Genomic DNA, 22,507 nt, shown 5'->3' with positions numbered 1-22,507 from the left:
ACAGAGCATACCATTTTAAGAGGAATTCAAAGTTTATTTGATAAGAACCGGGTTTGGAATAACTGAAACATCCAAAAACAAAGTAAAACAAAGCGATCGTTACAAAGTGTGGGTCCCACACTTTATTAGAATCGTTCTATTTTGGATATCTCAGCCATTTCAAAACCAATTTTTATCAAATAAACGTTGAATTCCTCATAAAATTGCATGCTCTTTCATATTTCATATGAGATTTCTCATTATCTCACCTAAAAATGTTACAAACAAGAAATTAGGTCTCAACCAGAACTGTACGATCCCTTTAATTCTTTTGTTTTTTTCATTGCCAGTCATTGTTATGCCTTCTATTGCTACCTGAATTTACAGAAAATGCACAAAGCTGCTCCTCATCAGCTCATTAACACGTGAAGATATTTGTTAAGTGACCGGGTCTGGTTTCATCTATCTTTGACAAAAATACGGAGGATATGTCCAAAATGGCATTCCTGCAAAATGGGCTGCCTGTACACACATACAAACAAGTTATCTTTTAACATGTACATGTACCCACATCCAAATGTGGGTACTACATTTTGTATTTGATTGATTTTTTATAACCAGCAAGCACTCTTTCAGTTGTTTGACCACTGTCGAAAAGTTCTATCACCATTATAGCAACAGCTGCCTGCACCTCAACAGCCAACATATAACCGCTGAATTCCTACAGATTGCATAAAAGCTGTACCTATTTCCATGAATAATCAACTGCTACACAGATTTGATGGCAGCTGTATAAACTTTTGACAACCGCTGCAAATCTCTCTGTCTTTCTTTTCATTGCGTACAATTTGACAGGAGCTAGTTTGCTCTAGCAAGTGTTGCATAACTGCCAAAAATATTTTCACAGAATCTTCCCACAAACTGGCAGCAACAACTGCAAAGACACATATTGTTTGCTGTAAAAAGTCTATTCTCTTTAAAGGCATGAGCTTTGAAACCTGACCGGGTTTCACTTGACTTTGGGCTTCTTGTGCACTCAAACATGCTTGCATTTTGTTTATAAATAGCAGCTTCTCTCATCAAAAATCTACAGATAAAAGGTTCCTTTAGGCGCCGCAGCTGCCTTCCCTATCAAATTTTGACATGTTCCCAGCAAACAATAAGGAAAACAACACAAAAACATGTTTCCCATCATTTTGGTTATTTCTTCTTTCTTGCACCTACGTCACGAAGGAAAAAAGCAGACCCTCAGACTATCCTTTCTATTTCATCCACATCGTCCGTACTAAGCCTCTCAATCTTTCGTCCTGTGGAGGTGAGAAAAGAAAGAAAGAAGATGTTATCAAAATATAACATTGAGTCAAAAGGGGCCTGAGCTTTCGATCCCGGCAGAATCTTCATCAGAGGCAAAATGACAAACAGGCAGGGAAAGCAATCACATATAAGGACTTCACACAACAAGAACAGTCAGGGACAGGCTAGGGACACAGAACAGAGAAAAGAAAAGGATAGGGTAGGAGGTCATGGGCAAGGAGCCCAACAGGTGAAGGGAGGGGGATTAAGGCAGGAGGGTGGACAGACAAAAGGCAGAGGAGGGTCAGTAATGATCCTGAGGGCCATGGGGGCAACCACTGAAGGAAAAGGATGAATAGGGAGGCAACATCAAACAAGATAAGGAACAACAGAGGGATAAAGAAAGGAAAAGAGTGAAATAGCAACAGCAAGGGGAAGGGGGGGGGGGGGCTGAGCAAACAGCAAGTCCTAATAAGGTGTACCAAGAAGAGGCAACAAAATGAAAGTGAGAGTCAACCAACAAATGCAAGTAATCAATCATATCAAAGTATATATACACAATAATGATGATAATAATAATAATAATAATAATAATAATAATAATAATAATAATAATAATAATAATAATAATAATAATAATAATAATAATAATAATAATAATAATAATAATAATAATAATAATCACAACAACAATAATAATAACTTACGGTGTCACAGAATACAAGTGTTTTATATCAATGCAAAGCTTAGAAAATGGGCAATGTGATTCAATGAAAAAAATAATTTTCAAAATTCCTGACTTTTGCCTGAAACCATTGTCAATGGTCACAAATATCACCACATTTATCGTATCTTTTTGTGTGTGTGTCCCACAGCATAGCACTATTGTTCACAACAAAATATTGAGTATGGTATAAATGCTGATCACTCAAAGAGATTTTCGCTGTTTTAAATCATTCAGCGTAAATTTCTGTTCAGCCTAACTTTGAGTGCTGTCACTTTCAAGAGATCTATGAGCAAATATCACCGAATTAGTTTATCTTTTTATCTTTTTATATTTTTTTTTTTGTCCAACAGCATATAGCTACTGTTCACAAGAAAATATTGAGTACGGTAAAGCTGATCACTCAGAGATTTTCATTGCTTTAAGGCATTCAGCTTTCTTTTCAGCCTAATATAAACCATAGTTTGTCTGGTGAGAATAAGTAGGGCGGTAAGTTGCCACTAAACCCATAGTGTTTGAGACAACTTAATGCCCTTCATATTCTCAACTGACAAGTTCATATTTAGACAATATAATGTAAATAATTCAAAACAAAAGCACAAGTTAAGCAAAACAGAACAATGGCAAGTACCACATAACTCTCACAATTAGTACTATGGCTTAGGCCCCAGTCACATATATGGATCCTCAAGGATCTACATGATGATCCGGGGAGTTCCAGGATAGTTTCGACCTCGATGGAGCGTTGACGAGCATTGATATGACTGTACACCCGGTATCAACATAGCAGCTACACAGATAAGGCCGGAAGACTGCGATGTCTACACGGACCAACACGGCATCTACACAGATCAACACGGCAGCTACATGGCAGCCACACAGATCATCCCAGATTGCTCTGCCAACACGGCAGTCCCCGGATGATGCCCAATGCTTTTGACCTCCAAAAGTGGCCACGCTGGCCTCCTGGATGTCCAAGGATGCCCTAGGCGTCAACCCGGATCTCTCTCCAGATCACTCCGGATCAGATCCGGGGTGATCCGGCATGTCTATGTGACTGGGGCTTTACATTAAAGGTATTAGCCCACATTTGTAAACCTGCAGCAATTGGTCTCATAGTTAGCATGGAGTTTGGGTATGATTGCAGTAACACCTGCGCAAAATTTCGTTCCAATTAGTCCATTACTTTCATAAAAATAAAGGAAAATGCACCGTAATCCGTATGCATGCGTACAACGCTCGCTAGCTCCGGTCCACGTACGTGTTACATGTACAATGTACGTAGCTATAGCCCACGCTCGTAATTCGATTTTGGGTCGGGTTGACCCGGTTTGAAAATTGATTTTAAAACGATGATTTTCTCTCTTTTATCTAATGGTATAGACAAAGAGCGACAGGTGAGGTATGTTACTGTTATAACTTGTACTTGAAGTCATATTGGACCTGTTTTATGCAGTTTTGATTTTTATGGGTTTGCAAATGTGGGCTAGTACCTTTAAGACTGTTGACAAAGTCCTTACCAAAGTGCTCCTGAATCTTCTCCATGACGGCCATAGTCCTGGCCCCATCCACAAAGTTGATAGCCAGGCCCGACTTGCCGAATCGGCCTGTCCGTCCGATTCTGTGCAAGTAGGTCTCACAGTCTGCTCGTCCATCCATGTCCACCGGGAGGTCAAAGTTCACCACTACTGTAACCTGCTCGATGTCAATTCCTTTATCAGGCATTGCAAAATGGAACAAAAACAAATGGATGACTATCAGACTTAAATGAAAGTTGACTGCATCAGGGACGTGTACCTTACATACAGGTAGTGAAACAGAATTAATAAAAAAAAAAAAAAATACAAACAGAAAAGGGTGAACTGATGAAAAGAACTGAAAGTTAAAGGACAAGTTCACCTTCATTCACATAAGGATTGAGAGAATGTAGCAATATTAGTAGAACACATCATTGAAAGTTTGAGGAAAATCAGAAAATCCGTTCAAAAGTTATGAATCTTTGAAGTTTTTTTGCAGTCACCGCTGGATGAGAAGACTACTGCAGAGTACTGTATATGCTATATATTTCGCGTGGGTTTTATTTTCGTGAATTTCGCGAGTCGGGAGCTATTCGCGAAATTAACAACATGCGAAAATATTACCTTCCAAAATGAATCCCTTGCCTTGATGATACGAACATTTCAGTACTAGTATACCATGTCACGGCTTACCGAACAGACCATATAAACTGGCTAAGCTTGTTTACGTACTAGTACATATAGCACGTCCACGTCCAACTACTAGTATACACAGCCCAGTCGCTGTAAGTATCATTCGCACAGCACAGTAGATGGCGCAATACTATTTCTGCGAGAAATTCCACTTTCTGTTGTTTTTGTTTTTTTCATTGCGCCACAACGTTACAAACGCGCGGCGTGTCACCCTTGATTACATGTTCGCTATAGCTCTTGCGTTTGCATGCCGCTACGTCTTTACAAGTACTGTATGTCAACTTTAGGGGCCGGGGCTTTGTATGCTCCAGCTGGTTGCCGCTGAATTTACTCGTACCCCTCGTACCACTCGTCAGAAATCTAGCGCGATATACTTAACCACTTCAAAAATGTGGAATTCTAACTTACTAGTTCGCAGAGTTTGGTAAGTTTTTTTTCATGCAGTGTATAACTAGTATCATTTTTATTTGCTAGTAAGTTGAAAATTCACACTTTCTTTGCCACTTCATATTTTCTCTGGTCCCCCAATCGCGAATTTAACCACTCGCGAAAATGTGTGACAGCGGCAATTCGCGAAAATTTATGTACGCGAAAATTACAGCGTATACAGTATGATGTCACATGCGTACAGTACAACAATATAGGAAAATATAAAGAGAATTTCACAAAATTTCATCTTTTGAAAAAAGTACACATTCCTTTGACTCGTTACTGACATATGTTATGGGTAATATTATTCCCATTGCCTTTAGAAAGAGGCAAGTCAAGTGCTCTTTTATTATGCGAAAAAAAGTGAAAATATGTTGAATTTTCTTTACATTTTCTTTATACTGTTGCACTCATATGACATCACAAGCCTCAGAAGTCTCCTCATCCAGCGGTTCCAACACAAAAATTTTAACAATTCATAACTTTTGCATCGATTGTCCAATTTTCCTCAAACTTTCACTGATGTGTTCTACTAATATTGCTGCATTTACTTAACCCACATGTCTATGAAGGTGAACTTCTCCTTTCAGTTTTGATATACCAGACTCTTAGTGGTTTCAACCCCTTTTATGAATCGGATGATGAAGATGAAACCCCCAATACTGTTTCCATACACCCTTGGGCAGCTGGCTTTACTTTTAAAGAGAGTCCAATCTACATCCTGTATGATGATGCACTGATTCATATTGACAAGGCACAGTTGTCCAGCAAAGCAAATGCTAAGCCAGATGGTTACGTTTATTTCATAAAGAGCCTTGCATTAACTGTAAAATAAAATGATTGTAGGTACCACAGCAGTAACACACCAAACAATCTGTGATGAGTATTCAAGTAATCCCCAAAGTAAGTGCACAGACTGTAATTTTCAACATTTACAAACACTTTGTTTTTTGAAGCATTTTTTTCTTTCTTTCTTTTTTTTCTTGTTTGTTGAACGGACAAACATTACCACATAACCTGCAAACAAGTAATTTGAATATAGGGAAAGAAATACGAGAAATATAAAACAAAGGGCTCGACATTGAGCGACGACTTCATCCATGCACTGTAAAATCAGAAACCTTTGGCATCATGAAATTTTTGCAAATTGGAACTGATTTCCTTTTACAGTAACGGGGCATGAAACATTCACAAATTGCCACTGGCATTCAATGCATTGGGTATACAAGAACGTTCATGGGCATTTTCCCTTCGAAAATCTTAAATCCTTGCAAAAAGTTTCATGGGTACAATAATTTCTGGTTTTACAATGTACTTTTTGTCTACGGATACTCTTACCTCTCGCCATGACATTTGTGGTGATAAGAATCTTCTCCTTCCCGTCTCTAAACCTTGTGAGGACAGCCACCCGCTGGTCCACTGTCAGCTCGCCTGAAAGTAGCGCCACGGCGTGTCCCTCACGTGTCATCCTCTCTGCTAGCCAACTCGCTGTCCTCTTGGTCTGAAAGAAGAATAACAACATGGGCATCAAAACGAGACATGATTAATCCTCATCTTCATCATCATCACCATCATCATCATCACCACCATCACTACCATCTCAATCATAACCATCATCAACATCATCATCATCATCACCATCATCATCACCATCACCATCACCATCATCACCACCATCACCATCATCATCATCACCACCATCACCATCATCATCATCATCATCATCACCATCATCATCACCACAATCACTACCATCACCACCATCACCATCACCACCATCACCATCATCAAACTCTCATGTGTCTGTTTTGTTGCAATGATAAACAAAATGGGTGTTATCTGAGGAAAATCAGGAAAAAACATTCATTTGACAACACTTCTTGTAAAGCCCATACATTGTACATACCAAAGTTATTGGAAACTGCCAATTTCAATGACATTTGTCACACAAATGTGCTATATCTTGGCAAGCATGCACCCAATTTTCGAAAATAGGTGCTCAAAATGTGCGCATGATATGAATGAAAAAACTCGCAACATTTCAGCAAAAAATTAAAAAAGAATCATTTTAAAAGTATTACGAAAAATGACGAGGCAGTGGGGGGCAATACTAAGATGAAAAATGAAGAAAGAGAGCTTCACATCTGCAGCTATCCTCATAATAGATTCTACGTCTCCAGCAGAGAGAATTTTTCTGCTTTGGTAGATTTATGTCACTCTAAGTGCTTACCTGGCAAAATATCATAGCCTGGCCGATGGTGATGGCGCCGTAAATGTTGGAAAGGGACTCGGCTTTCTCCTCCTTGTTGGCACAGAGGACGTAGTACTGCTTGATGTTGGAGAGGCTCTCCTCCTCGCGACGCAGGCGGATGACGATGGGGTCAGGCACCACTGTCTCTGCAAACTTCATCACACTGTTGTCATATGTCGCCGAGAACAACATCATCTGGCACGTGGCTGGAAGTTTCCTGCGAAGGTTAAAAAAAAAACACATATACAGTCAACCTCACCTAAGTCAAATTCAAAAGGATCACTAAAAAATCCTTGGAATTGTTGGGGCATGCATTTTGACTTTAGTATACACAATAGAATTGAAATTTTCATATCCATCTGGGGTAAAAATTTTTGTTCACGTCTGCGAGGTCAACTCACAAGCAAGGTTAAATGTAAGCGTAGGTATCCTCAGTCAAATGCCCTCTCACTGGTAACTGTGCAAAAAGCAAACTGAGGTGCCATCACATGAAAGTGATAGAAAGTCAAGCTACCAGTGAGAAGTAAGCCACAGCACGAGGGCCATTGGAGATCCTTCCAAAATTCATAACTTGTGCCTTCGAATGGCCAAATATTGTGTTCTATAGTTTAGTGGCAATAGCTTGAGTGGAATTAGAAGACACTTGATCTCATACATGATGATGTTGACTTCAAAGATGACAATTATGAAATAAAAAAAGTGATGATGACGATGATGATGATGATGATGATGATGACAGTAACAGGGCAGTCGCCCTAGCAACAGACAGTACTCACTTCTGGATGCGGATGGATTGGTCCTGGTGCCCCTGCGTTGCGATCATGACGTCAGCCTCGTCGAGGACGAACACCTTAATCCGAGATAGGTCTATACTCCTGAACTTGATGCACCAGTCCAGCATTGTTCCCGGTGTACCGATGACAATCTGTTGCGTAACCTTCTCCCCGCGACCCACTGCATTTTGACAACAAACAGTTCCCTTTTAAAGCAACGCTGCACACTGACACTGGTCCATCGGTCCCTGACCAGTAAAGATTACTGTCGGACCAGCAACTTTTTCAGGAACAGAGCAGTAAAAATGGAAAAAACAAAAACAAAAACTGGGAAACTACTGATCCAACAAACAGGTTGGACCAGTACAAAAAAAATGGATCAGTGTGCAGCCTTGCTTTATAAAAAGGTTTCATTCATGATTAAAAACTATGGATCTAATTGCAACTTTACTAAAACTTTAGTTTGACTGGATGAATAAAAACAACATACATTGTCACATACATGTGAATATTAATGCTGCGTATTTGGGGATAACGGGGAGTAAAGTCCGATTGGGGAGTAAAGTCCGATTTGTGGGGAGTAAAGTCCGATTTGTCACCTCCTCGTGGTACTCCCTGGTTGACGCTAACGACAAACGGTGAAGCTACTGGTGATATAACAGTGATAGACTTAGCGAGTCAGCAGTTTTGCTAGTAGTGGATAGCTCAAGATGGTATGCAGACAGCCTCAAAACGGACGGACCACACGGAATACGACCACGGAACGAACATTGACAAAGATTTACGAATACGCGAACATCGGTACTATAAATGCTGGAACCATACGGGGGAAGACGGAAGAAATAGTTGACCTCATGCAGGAACGACAACTGAAGGTGCTAGGCATAGCCGAGACAAGACTGCAGGGACAGGGGAGAAAGACAGTCCATGACAACTATGAGCTCATCTACTCAGGCAGTGAAAGAGACACAAGGCACGGAGTTGGGCTCTTCTTCCACCCAGACTTCGCTGTGCACATAGAGAAGGTTCATTATATCAGTAACCGCATTATTGCATCAATCGTCAACATTAACAATCATAGGGTCTCATTCATCCAAGCATATGCTCCACAGCAAGGATGACCACAGGAAGAAAAAGATGAGTTCTATGAACAACTGCAAGACACTCTTGACAACATACCCATTGACAGTGAAATTATTGTCATGGGCGACTTGAATGGACACGTTGGCTCCAGGCCAGTAGAAGGCGTCATTGGAAATTTTGGCGTAGGCACGAGAAATGAGGAAGGGGAGATGCTAATACACTTCTGTGTAAGAAACAACCTCTCAGTAATGAACACTTATTTTAAGCACCAGGAGAGCCACCAGTATACATGGTACAGGTACAATTCTCGGATTGGGCAGTACGACCTGAAGACACAAATAGATTTCATTTTGTCCACCAGAAAATCTGTCATCAAGGATGTTAAAACCATTCCATCGGTATCCCTTGACTCAGACCATAGGCTCATTAAAGGCAAAATGAAGATACACCTTCCAGAGAAGGAGAAGTCCAAAGTGCGAAAGAGGGTAAAGACTGAAAATATTAAGACATCGCTACCGGAAATTCAACACAAGTTAAGGGAGGTAAGAGATACAGTCAGAGGAGAGGACATTGAAGAACACTGGGAGAAACTCAAGCACTGCTTGCACGAGATCCAAGAGAAGATAGTAGGAGTAGCAACTTTGGGCAATCGTAAGAAGAAGAAAACGGGCTGGTGGACGGAGGATGTGAAGGCAGAAGTCGACAAGAAAAAGAAACTTTTCAAAACTTGGCTAAAAAACAGAACAGCGGAGAACAGAGAAGCTTATGTAAAACAGAGAAATTATGTTAATCAAGTAAAAAAGTGGGTTCGGAAGGGAATGTGGACAAGGATAGGAAAAGACCTACACGAAGATGTCAAGGGAACCAAAAAGCTATTGTACAGCATGTCAAAGGCTTACAAGACCAGGAGTGATGGCAGGACCAAGAATACCACGTTGAAAGATAAATCAGGTGCAATTATAACTGGACAAAAGAATGTGGCGAACAGATGGGCTGAATATTTTCAGGAACTACTAAATGTCAATGATGATGAGAACCAGCAAGGAAGGAACTGTAGGGAATCCATCCCACCTGCTGCTTCAGACCAAGAAGACCTAATATGCATGGAGGAAATAGACGCTGTACTGAAGCTCACAAAAAACAACAAGGCTCCAGGGCCAGACATGATCCCGATTGAAACAATCAAGGCAGGTGGTCAGCCACTTAAGGAAATGCTACTGGAACTCTTCAACCACTCATGGGTCAGTGGCACCGTGCCAGAGGAATGGAACCAATCTTTAATCTGTCCAGTATTAAAAAATAAGGGGGATCCTTTGGACTGCAAAAATTACAGGGGGATATCGCTGATGAGCCATGTTGGAAAGCTGTATGAAAGGATACTTGAGAAAAGACTGAGGAAGGAGGTGGAAGAGTTCCTATCAGAAAGCCAATGTGGTTTTCGACCAGGAAGAGGGACCATTGACCAGATCGCTGCCCTACGACTCTACTTGGAGAAAAGCTGGGAGTATGCAATTGATCAGCACATCTGCTTCCTGGACCTGGAGAAGGCTTTTGATAGAGTGCCAAGAGAAAAGATGTGGAAGGTGATTGAGGAGACTGGAATAAGCAGCAGACTACTCATGGCCATCAAGAGCACCTACAATGATCAGAAGAGTGCCATCATCGGAGATTCAAACTATTTTAACATCAACACAGGGGTTCGCCAAGGCAGCGTGCTCTCACCGTTGCTTTTTATCACCTATCTCAACCACGTACTCGTGAACATCAAGCAAGAGGATTACCATGCGGAATGCCTGGGCTACGCAGATGATGTAGCACAAACTGCAGACAGCAGGGACAAACTACAAGACATCATGAACCAATGGGATAGGGAGCTAACTAAAGCTGGTCTCAGGATGAGCTACACCAAAACTGAGTACATGCATGTGGGAAGGGACTTGGAAGAGGGGAATGTAGCCATCAATGGACACGTTCTTAAAAAGACGGACAACTTCACATATTTGGGCAGCAAGATAACATCAAACAATCTCATGGAGGAAGAAGTTAACAACAGGATAACCAAATTCACCAGAAATCTAATTACACTCTATCCCCTCATGAAAGAGAAAGAAATACCCACAGATGTCAAAGTGTGTATATATACAACAATTCTGAGACCAGTGCTACTGTATGGCAGTGAAACTTGGACACTTACTTCAAAACTGAAGAGTAGAATCCAGGCTACCGAGATGAGGGTTCTCCGTCTCATCTATGGGGTTACCAGAAGAGATCGGGTTCGCAATGAAACCATCAGACAAGCCCTCAAGGTAGAGTCAGTTTTGACCATCATAGAAAGGAACCTACTACAATGGTATGGACATGTGGAAAGGATGCCAGACTCTAGAGATGTCAAGAGGATCCACAAATGGAAACCAAACAAGAAGCGGCCAATTGGGAGACCAAGGAAGAGATGGGAAGACCAAATCAAGGAGATTGCCCGAAGGGAGGAGATGGATTTTAACACAGTTAAAACCATGGCTCAAGACAGACAAACTTGGCGAGGACTCATACGGAGGCTGTCAACTGACAGGCCAACTGGCCTACAGGCATCCGGGTGAGAAGGGTGAGAATTTGGGGATAACATAATTTTCCAGAAAATCTACTGAAATCATATACTGAAGGCACTCTATCTGCAATCACAGTCACAGGACTGAAAGAAACATATGATTATTCAAGCATCGTACACTCACAAACTACGTTTGTACGTCGTCATAAGTCGCTTGTAAACATATCACTAGTAGCGCAGAAAATTGATGGATAAGTCTAACAGGCCATAACACAACTTCACTATGCGGAAGAAGAAAATCCTGTTTGGAAAACTTCATTGCATTTCATGGTTACTGTAAAAGTGGATATTTTCGCGCGACTAATTTTTTCGCGCTAGGCCGGGTCAGAAGAGTTTCACGTGTTTTTAATTCCGCGGAATCAAGACATCATGCACAGGAACGTATGGCAAGCAAAAATATTCGTGTGTTTTTATTTTCGCACTAGTTTCTGGTTGCGCGAAATGCGCGAAAATTTCAACACCGCGAAAATTTCCACTTTTACAGTACATGTTTGGCCTTAAGATGCAGGAAAAATTAGCCATGCACTATGTTATGATATGCCAATAATCTGTCCATTGAAACTGACTGAGCAAAATGTATGTGTCCTTGAAATAGAACCTCCAACATGTGGTATCCAGGGAATAATTTTCCAACTCATATTTGATTAGCAATTTCAGCTGATGAACAATATTCCACATGGTATCCTGTACATTTCTATGGAAGAAAACTGCTACACAAAAGATAGTTTGTGTAGCAGTGGTGTAAAAGTGCATAGCAAATTGCGATGCGATACCAGGAAAATTATTCCCTGGGTATCACAATTAAGCATCATCTTAAAAATGTATGTATCATCTGGTAACCTGAGGTTTTATTACACAGAAACGAAGCTAACTCAGGGCAGCACACTAACCCATTTTTTGTACTGGTCTGACCTGTCTGTCAGACCAGTAGGTACCCAGGTTCTCCATGTATTACTGACTCTCCATTCCTGAAAAAGTTACTGGTCCAACAGTGGGTTTTACTGGTCAGGGACAGTTGGACCAGTGCTAGTGTGCCACATTGCCTAACGTATATATCATAGATTCCCAATTATCCCCAGAGTCACATTATGCATCACATCATACAGCCAGATTGTGATCACATGTGATCTTTGCATTGCACGCAACAATCAAGAGCACAATCCCACATTTGCCTGCCAATAACAAATAAATAAGACCACATATCACAAAACCAACAAAAAGTCGCACCACTTATTTTTTGTGGGGACTAAAAAAGGTGAAACGGGTCAACCTAGTCAATGTTGAGTTTTTCATATTGTCTGAAAGAGCTTTCCTTCTACATTATTCCTACATTTGGGATCATAAAATGAATGGGAAAGTGTGTTTTCAGCAGTTTTTCTACAATGCCCCCCCCCCCTCTTTTTTTTTTTTTTTTGTAGAGTAGTGTGATCAGGTATGTCTTAGAGGCCCCTTTTCATTTCTTGAAAATCCTTTGCACACTTTTCACTTGCAACTTTAATAACTTTTGAAAGGATAACGGTACTCTAACAGTACAGTTTTGAATGTTGGCATTAACCTGTGGAGGACGAGTCCCAAGTATACTCAGGCAGGTGTCTATGGGAAATGCGCGTTGTGGCAAAATCAAACGTCCTCAAGGGGTTAATCAAGGACAGAATGTGTTGATAGACCATGCTCAATTTCAGCTTAATCTGATAATTTCTTCATTACTGTTGCTCCAGTGGTTTACATCCCACTTTTTGTCTCATTCATCGCACAGCTAGCACAGCTTGGTAAAGATTAACATGCTTGAATAGACCCTGTACTTCAGAGCCTCTTTTCTCAGTTCACACTTTTCCAGAGTGTGTGATTTCTCACCAATATTTAGATAGGTTAGGAGAGTCCATTTGAATTGAGTTATACATCATTTTAAAGCTTAGAGGCTGCTCTTTCAGAATCTGCCCTTAACCAAAAATTCATGTCTGGCAACTTTTTGTTGGTTTTGTGATGCAGGGTCACAAATTACGTGACATATTATTTCATAATCTGGGATGATATTTCATTGACCCTCAACATGACAGATGAAGTTCTCTCTACCTCACACCCCCTAATCGTCACATTTTTAAAACCAATTTCTATCCCTACTGAGTGATGATTTTTGTTGAAATGCAGACAAAACATAAAATCAACTTGTTTTTGTTATCATATCTAAAAAAAAACGTCATTCTTCTGCCTAAATGCTTTGCAGCTGTACTCACTCCTTGACTCTTTCACCCACATGCTGGAGCTGCTCACATAACTTACCTCTTTGGCCCCTCACAGCATATCTGATATGTACTCCATGTAAATGCTTCCCCATTTCTTCCACAACCTTGCCAATTTGAAGAGCTAATTCATATGTTGGTGCTAAGCAGAGTGCCTATTGGAAAGAGGAGATAATAAGAGAAAAAACAATATGAAATGCTGTAGATGATACTGTACATTGTATATCCTGGGTCATTAAAATTTGCTGGCAATTTCACACATCAAAAGATATTTGCAAAATTAAAAATGTGAAAAATATTGCTTTGAGTAACACAAAATGCACTGCACATTGCCGCCAAGGGGGGAAATCACTAACATTTCTCCTGCAAAGGGAATAATGTGTATTATTCACTTCTCTACTGCGGTTTTCAATCACAAATTTCACTACTTGCAAAACTGTCCATACCTATCCCTATTCACGAAAAATAATACTCGTTAAACACACATACAGAGCACCTACTAAATTGTTTCTAAGAGAAGCAAATCATCAGGACGTGAAACCTACATTTGCCATTGACTTTATCATGAAATTTCAGTTCAAAGCATGTAATTCACATGATCTAGCGATTCATATCATTTTTTTTTTTCGTCAATGGACATTGAATACCTAATCATGTTGTGTTACAATGTGCATTTTCCCAAATATATGCAGCTGAACATCACATAAAATCATCAAGACTTTGCAATTTCTATGTATGATATTTCATCAAGTTCCGTAGAGGGGCATTCCACCTCATTAAATGTGTAAGGCAAGTCACATTGTAATTAATTTGTCAATTTGATTTGTGTTTTATGATGACTCGTATGCTGCGTGGCAACTGCTGATGTACAGCCTTTACCTAGCCTTTGGTGATGGTCTGAACGAGCCCGGACTTACCTGAGGGTACTGGTCATTGTCCACTCTGCTCAACATGGTCAGGACGAATGCCGCTGTTTTTCCCGTCCCGCTCTGCGACTGTGCAATCATGTTCTTTGGCCTGAGGACCAAGATAGGATGAAAACTTACTACTCCGAAGAAAGAGCGTAACTTAGGGTGGCTTGCTAGATTTTGAACATATCTCATGGCACAAAAGTCTTACTACCCTGTACTTCTGACTGCATGAAACAATGTACATGCAAAAACACTGTTTTCTGAATGTTCGACAAATGTTTTCAAGATTATAAGGTTCATACACGTTGTATCTTGCATCATGTTCTATACACAGTACATACCAGGAATATCATCACAAATCTACAACTATTTCCTTTTCTATTTTTTTTGTTGTTTGTTTGTTAATGCTGTATATCTCTATCAGTAAAATCACAATGTTTCATATGCATCTAAATAGACAAAATGAAAAAAAAAATATATATATATATAAAAGAAGACCACTTGGGCTCTAAAGGTGCAGCCCAGTGCATACCAGGTAGTGCATATTATGTACGTCAGTTCATGGGAGTCGCACAATGAACTTATTCCAAGAAAGAAAGACCCACATGCCTTCATTTCTGTTTGGAAGTTTTACAACTCATATACTCCTCATTTATCTGGCAAGAAGGACCATGCTGGTCAACAGTTACTCAACTTTATTAAGCATTGAATTATGTTTTTGTCCTTTTGTGATAGTTTTAACTTTGCTCAAATTCACCCAGCCAGCAGAAGCTTGTGGATAATATCCCATGAGCCAAAAATCACTGAGAATAGAAAGGAGGGAATGGGTGTCATAAGCCTCTTAAAAAAAAAAAAAAAAAAAAAAAAAAAAAAAAAAAAAAAAAAAAAAAACACTCTGACATGGTGTCAAAAGGGAACGAGGATGAGTGGTTGAGGGGACTTCCAAAGTTGATACAGTCTATTGCACTTGCACTGAGACTTACGGCTCTGCCATGAGCAGTGGTAAGGCCGTTTCCTGGATCTTTGAAGGGGCGTTGAAACCCATATCATAAACTCCTTTCAGCAGGGCCTCCTTCCTGTGTGATCAAGAGGAGAAAAGCAAGATTTCTTCACAAGTTCTTGACAATCAAAACAGAACCCCCCCAAAAAAAACCAAACAAACAAACAAACAAAAACAAAGCAAAACAGCATACACCCATGGGTGCAAACAAAGCAGAATCTTATACAAAGCATGTTCCTTCATAAATCTTGGATCTCTATTATAATACATGTACATCCACACACAAAAAAAAAAAGAAAGAAAGAGAGAAAGCAATGACAGCTGCTGCTACACATAGTTTGCATTTGAATTACAGTATGCCTGTGTATCATAAAAATGTATAATCTCCATTGTGCTACAGCATTTTTTCTTTTGTTGAAAATTCTTAATCATGTCAATACACAATGTATCATGCAAGGTCTCAACTATCACCTTTGATTATTAAAGGAGACATGAGGCACAAACACAATATGTGACCCGCTACAACAAAAGGATCCTAAAGTCGCTGACGGGTAAGCCGAGCATGGCCCAGAAAAATGCTATTTTCAGGCCTTTCCTTTGATCATTTAGCTTTGAAATTTTGGCAGATGATAGAAGATACATTAGACTACAAAATTGTGTCAAAAAAGAAATCCGAACGTTTTGACAGATTTTGGCGATCTGACTTCAGAGTCGATTTTTTCGGCTCACCCGTCAGCGACTTTAGGATCCTTTTGTTGTAGCGGGTCACATATAATCTACATGTAGGTATTTTGTATTGACACGGAGATTTATTTCAGAATCTGTCATCAAATATTGAGGAAAAACAATTTGCATGATGACTGTCCAGACCACTGAAATTTTCATGCTTTATAGTCAAGAATGGTGCAGAAGAGAGCATGCACCACTTTACATGCACATAGCAAATGAAGTGTATTACACCACAGCATAATGTAACACAAACACTGAATGTCACAAGCTGTAAATTCATCTCATCCTAAATCATGTTTACATGAATACAATGTTCAGTATATAATATCAGAGAAGTGACTTTAATAGTGCAAAGAATATTATTCTTCATGTGTGTTATAAGACACCAGATATAAATTTCAAAGGTCCTAATAAAACCACACTTCCTGATATCATACACAGAGCTACACATTGCACTCTTTCAGGTACCGCTGGTAATCAACGAGAGAACAGTATGACAATAATTTTTTAATGCATACCTGTACTGGAAATAATTTCATGACATTCTACTATCCATCCACCCTGTTTTCCGCAAAGTACATCCAGTCTTGCGGAAACATGTTTCAGGTTAAATTTTACCCAACAACTAGCCACTTCAGCCCAAAATCAGTGAAAATGCATATTTTTTACATGATGATAATGCACATACATACAGTACATTAGATAAGTATGCATACAATATGAGTACACATATAAGGTAATAGTTGAGGTTCTCACAGGCGAAGCTGGTCAAAGGACTTGACGGAGTGCAGGGGTGAGTTTGGATCTTTCTGTTGAACCTCAAGCTGTGAGCTTGTGGTGTCATGGATGAGGCGAGAGTGGAGAGCCTTGTTGAGGAGAGACGCCTCTGCTGCCTCTTTTGCTGTGGGAATGATATCACAATGATAACAATCGTAAAATAATGATGAAATTAAACTAGAAAAGCACTGTGACAGCACAGAGCTCTGCCAAGCAGCTCATTTCCACCCATGTTGCAGTTCCCACCCCACATTGTATAATCTTACATTCATATCATCTGCATTTTTAGATTCCTTGACCATCAGGCCTACTACAGCACAATGGCTCTGATGACTGCAAAAGCAAGTATGTCATCTAGCATTCATGATAGACTCTGACATGGATAAAGAATCCTTCAAAATATTCCACTTTTGCACAGAGACTGACAAACAAACAAACTCCACAATACCAGCAAAAGCTTAGCCTAATTGGTGGAGGTAACAATAATGATCCAACAAAAAGAATGATGGTATTATAGTTTTGAGAAATACTGGGATTTACAGGTAGGAGTTGGTTGCTGTTTACAGTGAGCTCATTTAGTTTCCAGCAAAGTTAATGCAACAAGATGTCCATTTAGTGTGAGGACACCACTTCTAAAAATATTGTTACAGGTCGTTCGATAACAATCTAGTTTACTCAATTTTTATCGTCTGACCATGTCTGCAATGATTGTGTGGTGAAAAAAAAAAATTGTGCTTCTAAGGGCAAATAGTACACTGTAGATCATAAAACTACATGTACATTACTGTACTACAGAACAACTCATGTTCAGAATGATTTAACCATCTTGTTCAGATTACATTTCAGTTGGTCAATCCACTTGCAGATGCAATACAGGTCTTGCAGTTATGACCCATTAATATCAGATTTTCCTTTTCTTTCAGGTTTGTTGTTGTTGCTATTTCTATTTTTAGGGCATAAGTCATTCAATTGTGAATATTTATGCCCAGTTTCATGTTTTGCTGTAAAATTAGTCCTTATGCAATTCTGTGTTTAGTTTCAATTTTTCTGTTCGCAGGAGATTGCCAATCTCACCCTTATCCTCCTGAGCTTCGGCCGCAGAAGATGAGGAGGCAGACGCTGAGGAGGAAGCCCCACTAACAGCACCAGCAGCAGCAGTTGCACCTTGGGCAGGTGGTGCAGCACCAGCAGCACTCACTGAAGGTCCACTTATGCCAATCTCCTTGATCTAAACAGAAAAACAGATATCAGTATTTATTACATTGTACTACATTGTACATGTAAATACACCATTTTTTCTGTGAAATGACCATTACTAGTTTGTGAAATAATGAGACACTGAGCAAATATCATCCAGACATTAAAGATCATTAGATGATTTGCATAGCCTAGATTTCTTTTGTTAACATACCCATTCCAGGATGAGCGAAAGGTCACATACATACTTGAGCTCAGAAAACTTCACACAAACTAAAACCTGCGACAAAGCCAAAGGCATTTCTCTCATACATTTTGTAGTATACTCAACCTCAGCTGTCTCTGGCACAGTGGGTGATTTAAAGTTCGGTGCTAGTGCTAGTGCTAGCGCTATCTCAGCACTAGCACTAGCACTTAACTTGAAATCACGTCGGTGTTGGGAGTTGACCTAAAAATCATGACGTATTCCTGGTAGTTGGTGCTGGGCTTGGTGATGAATGTCGTCTGCTGAACCAAGCTCCACCGTCTGTGTTAGCGATTTATGTGCTTTTTCCCTATTGACTAACACTAGCCACTTGGGATTTTCATTTTCTTCATTTCAAGTTCGGTGCTGGTGTTAGCATTGCTGTGCGAGACCCATATTCACTTCCATAACATTAATAGATGCACGTTTTGCGTGCAAAATCTATGCTAATGCAGTGGTCGCCCACGTAAAGAACATGAACACTCCAGACATGGCTACATGTATATACATGTAAATAAGAGCCTGGGATCAAAATTAAGATAGTTGTATTTTGGGGAATGGATGAAATTTGTGGCATTTTAATCCGTCTTCCTCACTATGTGTCTTAAAGGTCCAGTTTACCTTTGGGAGCAGTGATTTCATAAATGTTCAAGATATCACATTTGATGCATACGTGCAGGTCTGTTGTATCATAAAACATCCTACCATATGAAATATTTGCAATAAAACCTAAAATATAAGGAGATATCAGGGTTTTTCTCAATAAACCGTAACTGTATACGGTTTAGTCTGGAAACATTTTTATTATAACTATTGTTCACATTTTGTGTATTTAACAACACTTAAAATCGATTATACGGATTCAAATTTTGACAGTGGTTGTTTCTATCCCTAACTCACATTTTAGAACTATTTTAGAGCACTAATGCTTTCATCTGCAAATGGTAAATTATGCCTTTAAACTAAGCAGTTTTGGCTACATCTTTAAATATTTGACTGTAATCATGCGCCATCACTATTTTCGTCACGCAATTCCTGCGGAGCTTGCGGTGCTGTGATTCCAACATAACACCGAGCGTCCCGAGTGCTGGTGATCGATAATTTTGATCGGTATCGCCTCGTTAATCTGACCATCAGAGTTGGAGCTCGATTTAACGCTGTTATTTGGCGGCAAGCACTAGCACCTACCAACGTGAAATCACCCAGTCTACTACTTACTGGAAGCCACCAACAGTGTAAACTCCTTCAAATCAAGTCTACAGTGTAGAGGGCATGGAAACATAAATTCCTTTTTACTGTTCTTAAGACCCAGACACTATGTCACTAGATTTTAAATACCTGGTACACTTGTAGTACAGCAGGCTAGGCAGAAGAAAAAAGAAGAAGATAGGGTAACATCCCCAGTATTCGGTCACTTAAGCTTTTTTGCAATATTTTTCAAACTAAAATAATACATACATACATCATATCTACAGCAATGTATGTGAAATATATCAAATTTCTTTAATCTCAACTTTCATTTCGTTAAATATCTCACAGAATTGCACAAAATCGCGAAATATTTCACCTTGAAAATTCCCCAGTATACGGTCATCGGCTCCAGTATTCGGTCACGCGATGTGCGCGTTCAAAGTCAATGCGTGTTCAAGGCAGCTGAAAAACGCGCGCACGCGCTACCTTGTTGGCGCAAAATTGCATCGGGGAAGTTGCGGCGACCGTTGGTGACCGAATACTGGGGCCTCGGCACTTGCATTCAACCCTTGTACATTGGGACACTGTATCGGCATGTACGGACATTTTGTTTTTCTTTTGCGTTTTTGAGGATACCATTACACTCCAAGCTTGCAATAAGTGAAAAATCCCACGAGAGAACGGCGTATTTCTCAATTTTTTAGCATTTTTTCGGCGACCCGTACTCTTAAAACTGGGCCTTATCCGCGCGCCCTTTTGGCTAGTAGCGCCGATTCTGCACTTTTGACGGTAAAATTTGGGATTTTGGATGGATTTTTGGAGGGGGCTAAGGGAGTTTCCTGTTGTGAACGAGTGTGCAAGTATGTGAATTAGTGTGATTTGCGTGCGTTGTGACAGTTGAACTTACTGGCTGGTGACTAGTGATAAGTGACTGAATACCGGTGCCTGACCGAATAATCATACTGGTGCCCTTACCCTACATAGGGCCTACAAAATTAAATTTACAAGTGGTAAATCTCTCCAAAACTGTAACCGTTAGATCTAACGTTAGAGCATCCTACCTTCACTTCAAGTGACACTTGTCATTGCTTGTCGCTATGCTTGTCAAGACAACTCAAAACCTATTCAATTGCTTAAATGTATACCGAGTTACACCTTTGCCTTTAGGCCCTAGGTGAGCTGTGAGGCGGTGCCTACAGGCGCAGGCCGGCTACAGCAAATTATTATTATTAATATACAACATCAGAAACAGGCCAGCTTTAAAAAAAAATAAATAAATAGACAATCTAAATACCTAGGCCCCCTAAATAGTTTAAATATTCAGAACAGGGTCCAGCACTAAAGCAGAAGGCTGGAGTCAAGTATTTATTTGAAGGGTTATAACTCAGTTCGGGAAACCCACTCACAAGGGGGGCCCCTCCTTATAAGTAATCCGTCCCCCTTATAAGTAACCCCGTCCCCCTTATAAGTAACCCCCGGGGCACCCCTTATAAGGAGTCTTCACGCTTTTTTGCAATGCAACGCGAAAATGAAAGGACTGCGGCAATTCGCTTGATTATGTCCATAAAGCTTCACAAGTTTCCTAGTTACTCACGAAATTTGAGCAAAATCGGTTCGAGGCATCATATCTAAAATCATGGATTTAAATGCGATGTCAAACAATCCATGCGAATGCTGAAATGCGAGCGATTACTGGCGTGAGTGTCGCCAGGCGCAGCGGCGCGGCAATGCTTGAGTGCAGACGTGGCGACTAGTCTCCGTACTCAGTCGCCACGTCTGCACTCAAGCATTGCCGCGCCGCCGCGCCTGGCGACACTCACGCCAGTAATCGCTCGCATTTCAGCATTCGCATGGGTCGTTTGACATCGCATTTAAATCCATGATTTTAGATATGATGCCTCGAACCGATTTTGCTCAAATTTCGTGAGTAACTAGGGAACTTGTGAAGCTTTATGGACATAATCAAGCGAATTGCCGCAGTCCTTTCATTTTCGCGTTGCATTGCAAAAAAGCGTGGAGACGCCTTATAAGGGGTGCCCCGGGGGTTACTTATAAGGGGGACGGGGTTACTTATAAGGGGGACGGGTTACTTATAAGGAGGGGCCCCCCTTGTGAGTGGGTTTCCCGAACTGAACTATAGACTAAGCTCATTTGTCGTGTTTGTACATTGTAATTTCAGCATTCTAATTTAATGTCTAAGATTCTAATCCCCGCATCCTGGAATAACCGAGATGCCATATTTTAAGTTTACACCCACTCACGGTACGGGCAGGCGTTACAATGTGAGCTGAGATGAGCACTGATGATGAGCTCCGGATAGTCAAATGACAACGTAGGCCCTACGCATCCGCATTCGAGCTCCGATGATTCGTAGAGCTCTCTGAGAGCTGGAGGCGAGGTGCGGCGAACTGCGTTCTTCACTTTGCACACATCTCGAATCCTCAGTTCTGATTTTTTTGAGAGTGTACAGTGGACTTACCTGGGTTTGGAAATTTTGAATAATCTCACAGTGAGGAACACATTATACTTGCCTTCTTTTCCTGCTCATTGATCGCTTCATCCCAATTAACGTTCGACATTTTGCCACTAGTTTGTTGACGAGATTGTGCTTGAATACAGTCTGTACCTGGCCACCGCTGCAATTCTCTGTCACACACACACGCACACAGGCTATAACTAGGGTCACACACACATGCACATTGCATTTCGCACCACCACCACTTGTGTACTGTATACTGAGTACATGTCAGCACGGAGTCGACTAGCAAAATTCGGTGAAAGTAGGATAAGAAAAGGCATTAAAAAAATAAAAAATCTTTTAAAGAGTAAAATGAAAAAGAAAAAATATAATAAATTGCAACTTATAAATTT

The 22,507-nt window shown here is 40.3% G+C and overlaps 1 protein-coding gene across 1 annotated transcript; it reads right to left on the bottom strand.

Moving 5' to 3' along the window:
* Positions 1 to 307: 307 nt before the first annotated feature.
* LOC140239284 (ATP-dependent RNA helicase DDX19A-like) lies at positions 308 to 22,291 on the bottom strand. Its single transcript, XM_072319159.1, has 11 exons — positions 22,168 to 22,291; positions 18,079 to 18,232; positions 16,984 to 17,128; positions 15,482 to 15,574; positions 14,505 to 14,604; positions 13,628 to 13,742; positions 7,663 to 7,840; positions 6,866 to 7,103; positions 5,974 to 6,136; positions 3,517 to 3,708; positions 308 to 1,286 (listed from the first exon to the last, which is right to left on the bottom strand). Exons 1-11 carry the CDS (start codon positions 22,213 to 22,215, stop codon positions 1,228 to 1,230), a joined length of 1,485 nt encoding a protein of 494 aa, XP_072175260.1. The 5' UTR covers positions 22,216 to 22,291; the 3' UTR covers positions 308 to 1,227.
* Between the last annotated feature and the right edge of the window lie 216 nt (positions 22,292 to 22,507).

The sequence above is a fragment of the Diadema setosum genome, chromosome 15, assembly GCF_964275005.1.
Source record: "Diadema setosum chromosome 15, eeDiaSeto1, whole genome shotgun sequence".
NCBI classification, from domain to species: Eukaryota; Metazoa; Echinodermata; class Echinoidea; order Diadematoida; family Diadematidae; genus Diadema; species Diadema setosum.
The sequence above is the reverse complement of the archived record's forward strand: the minus strand, read 5'-3'. Positions and strand labels throughout refer to the sequence as shown.

Bases quoted from the DNA above. Each gene is read 5' to 3' on its own strand.
- LOC140239284 (XM_072319159.1), bottom strand. From the start codon at position 22,215: ATGTCGAACGTTAATTGGGATGAAGCGATCAATGAGCAGGAAAAGAAG. The intron at 7,104-7,662 runs GTGAGTACTGTC...TAACCTTCGCAG, and splicing joins CAATCCATCCGCATCCAGAA to GAAACTTCCAGCCACGTGCC. The intron at 6,137-6,865 runs GTAAGCACTTAG...TTCTTCTTTCAG, and splicing joins AGGCTATGATATTTTGCCAG to ACCAAGAGGACAGCGAGTTG.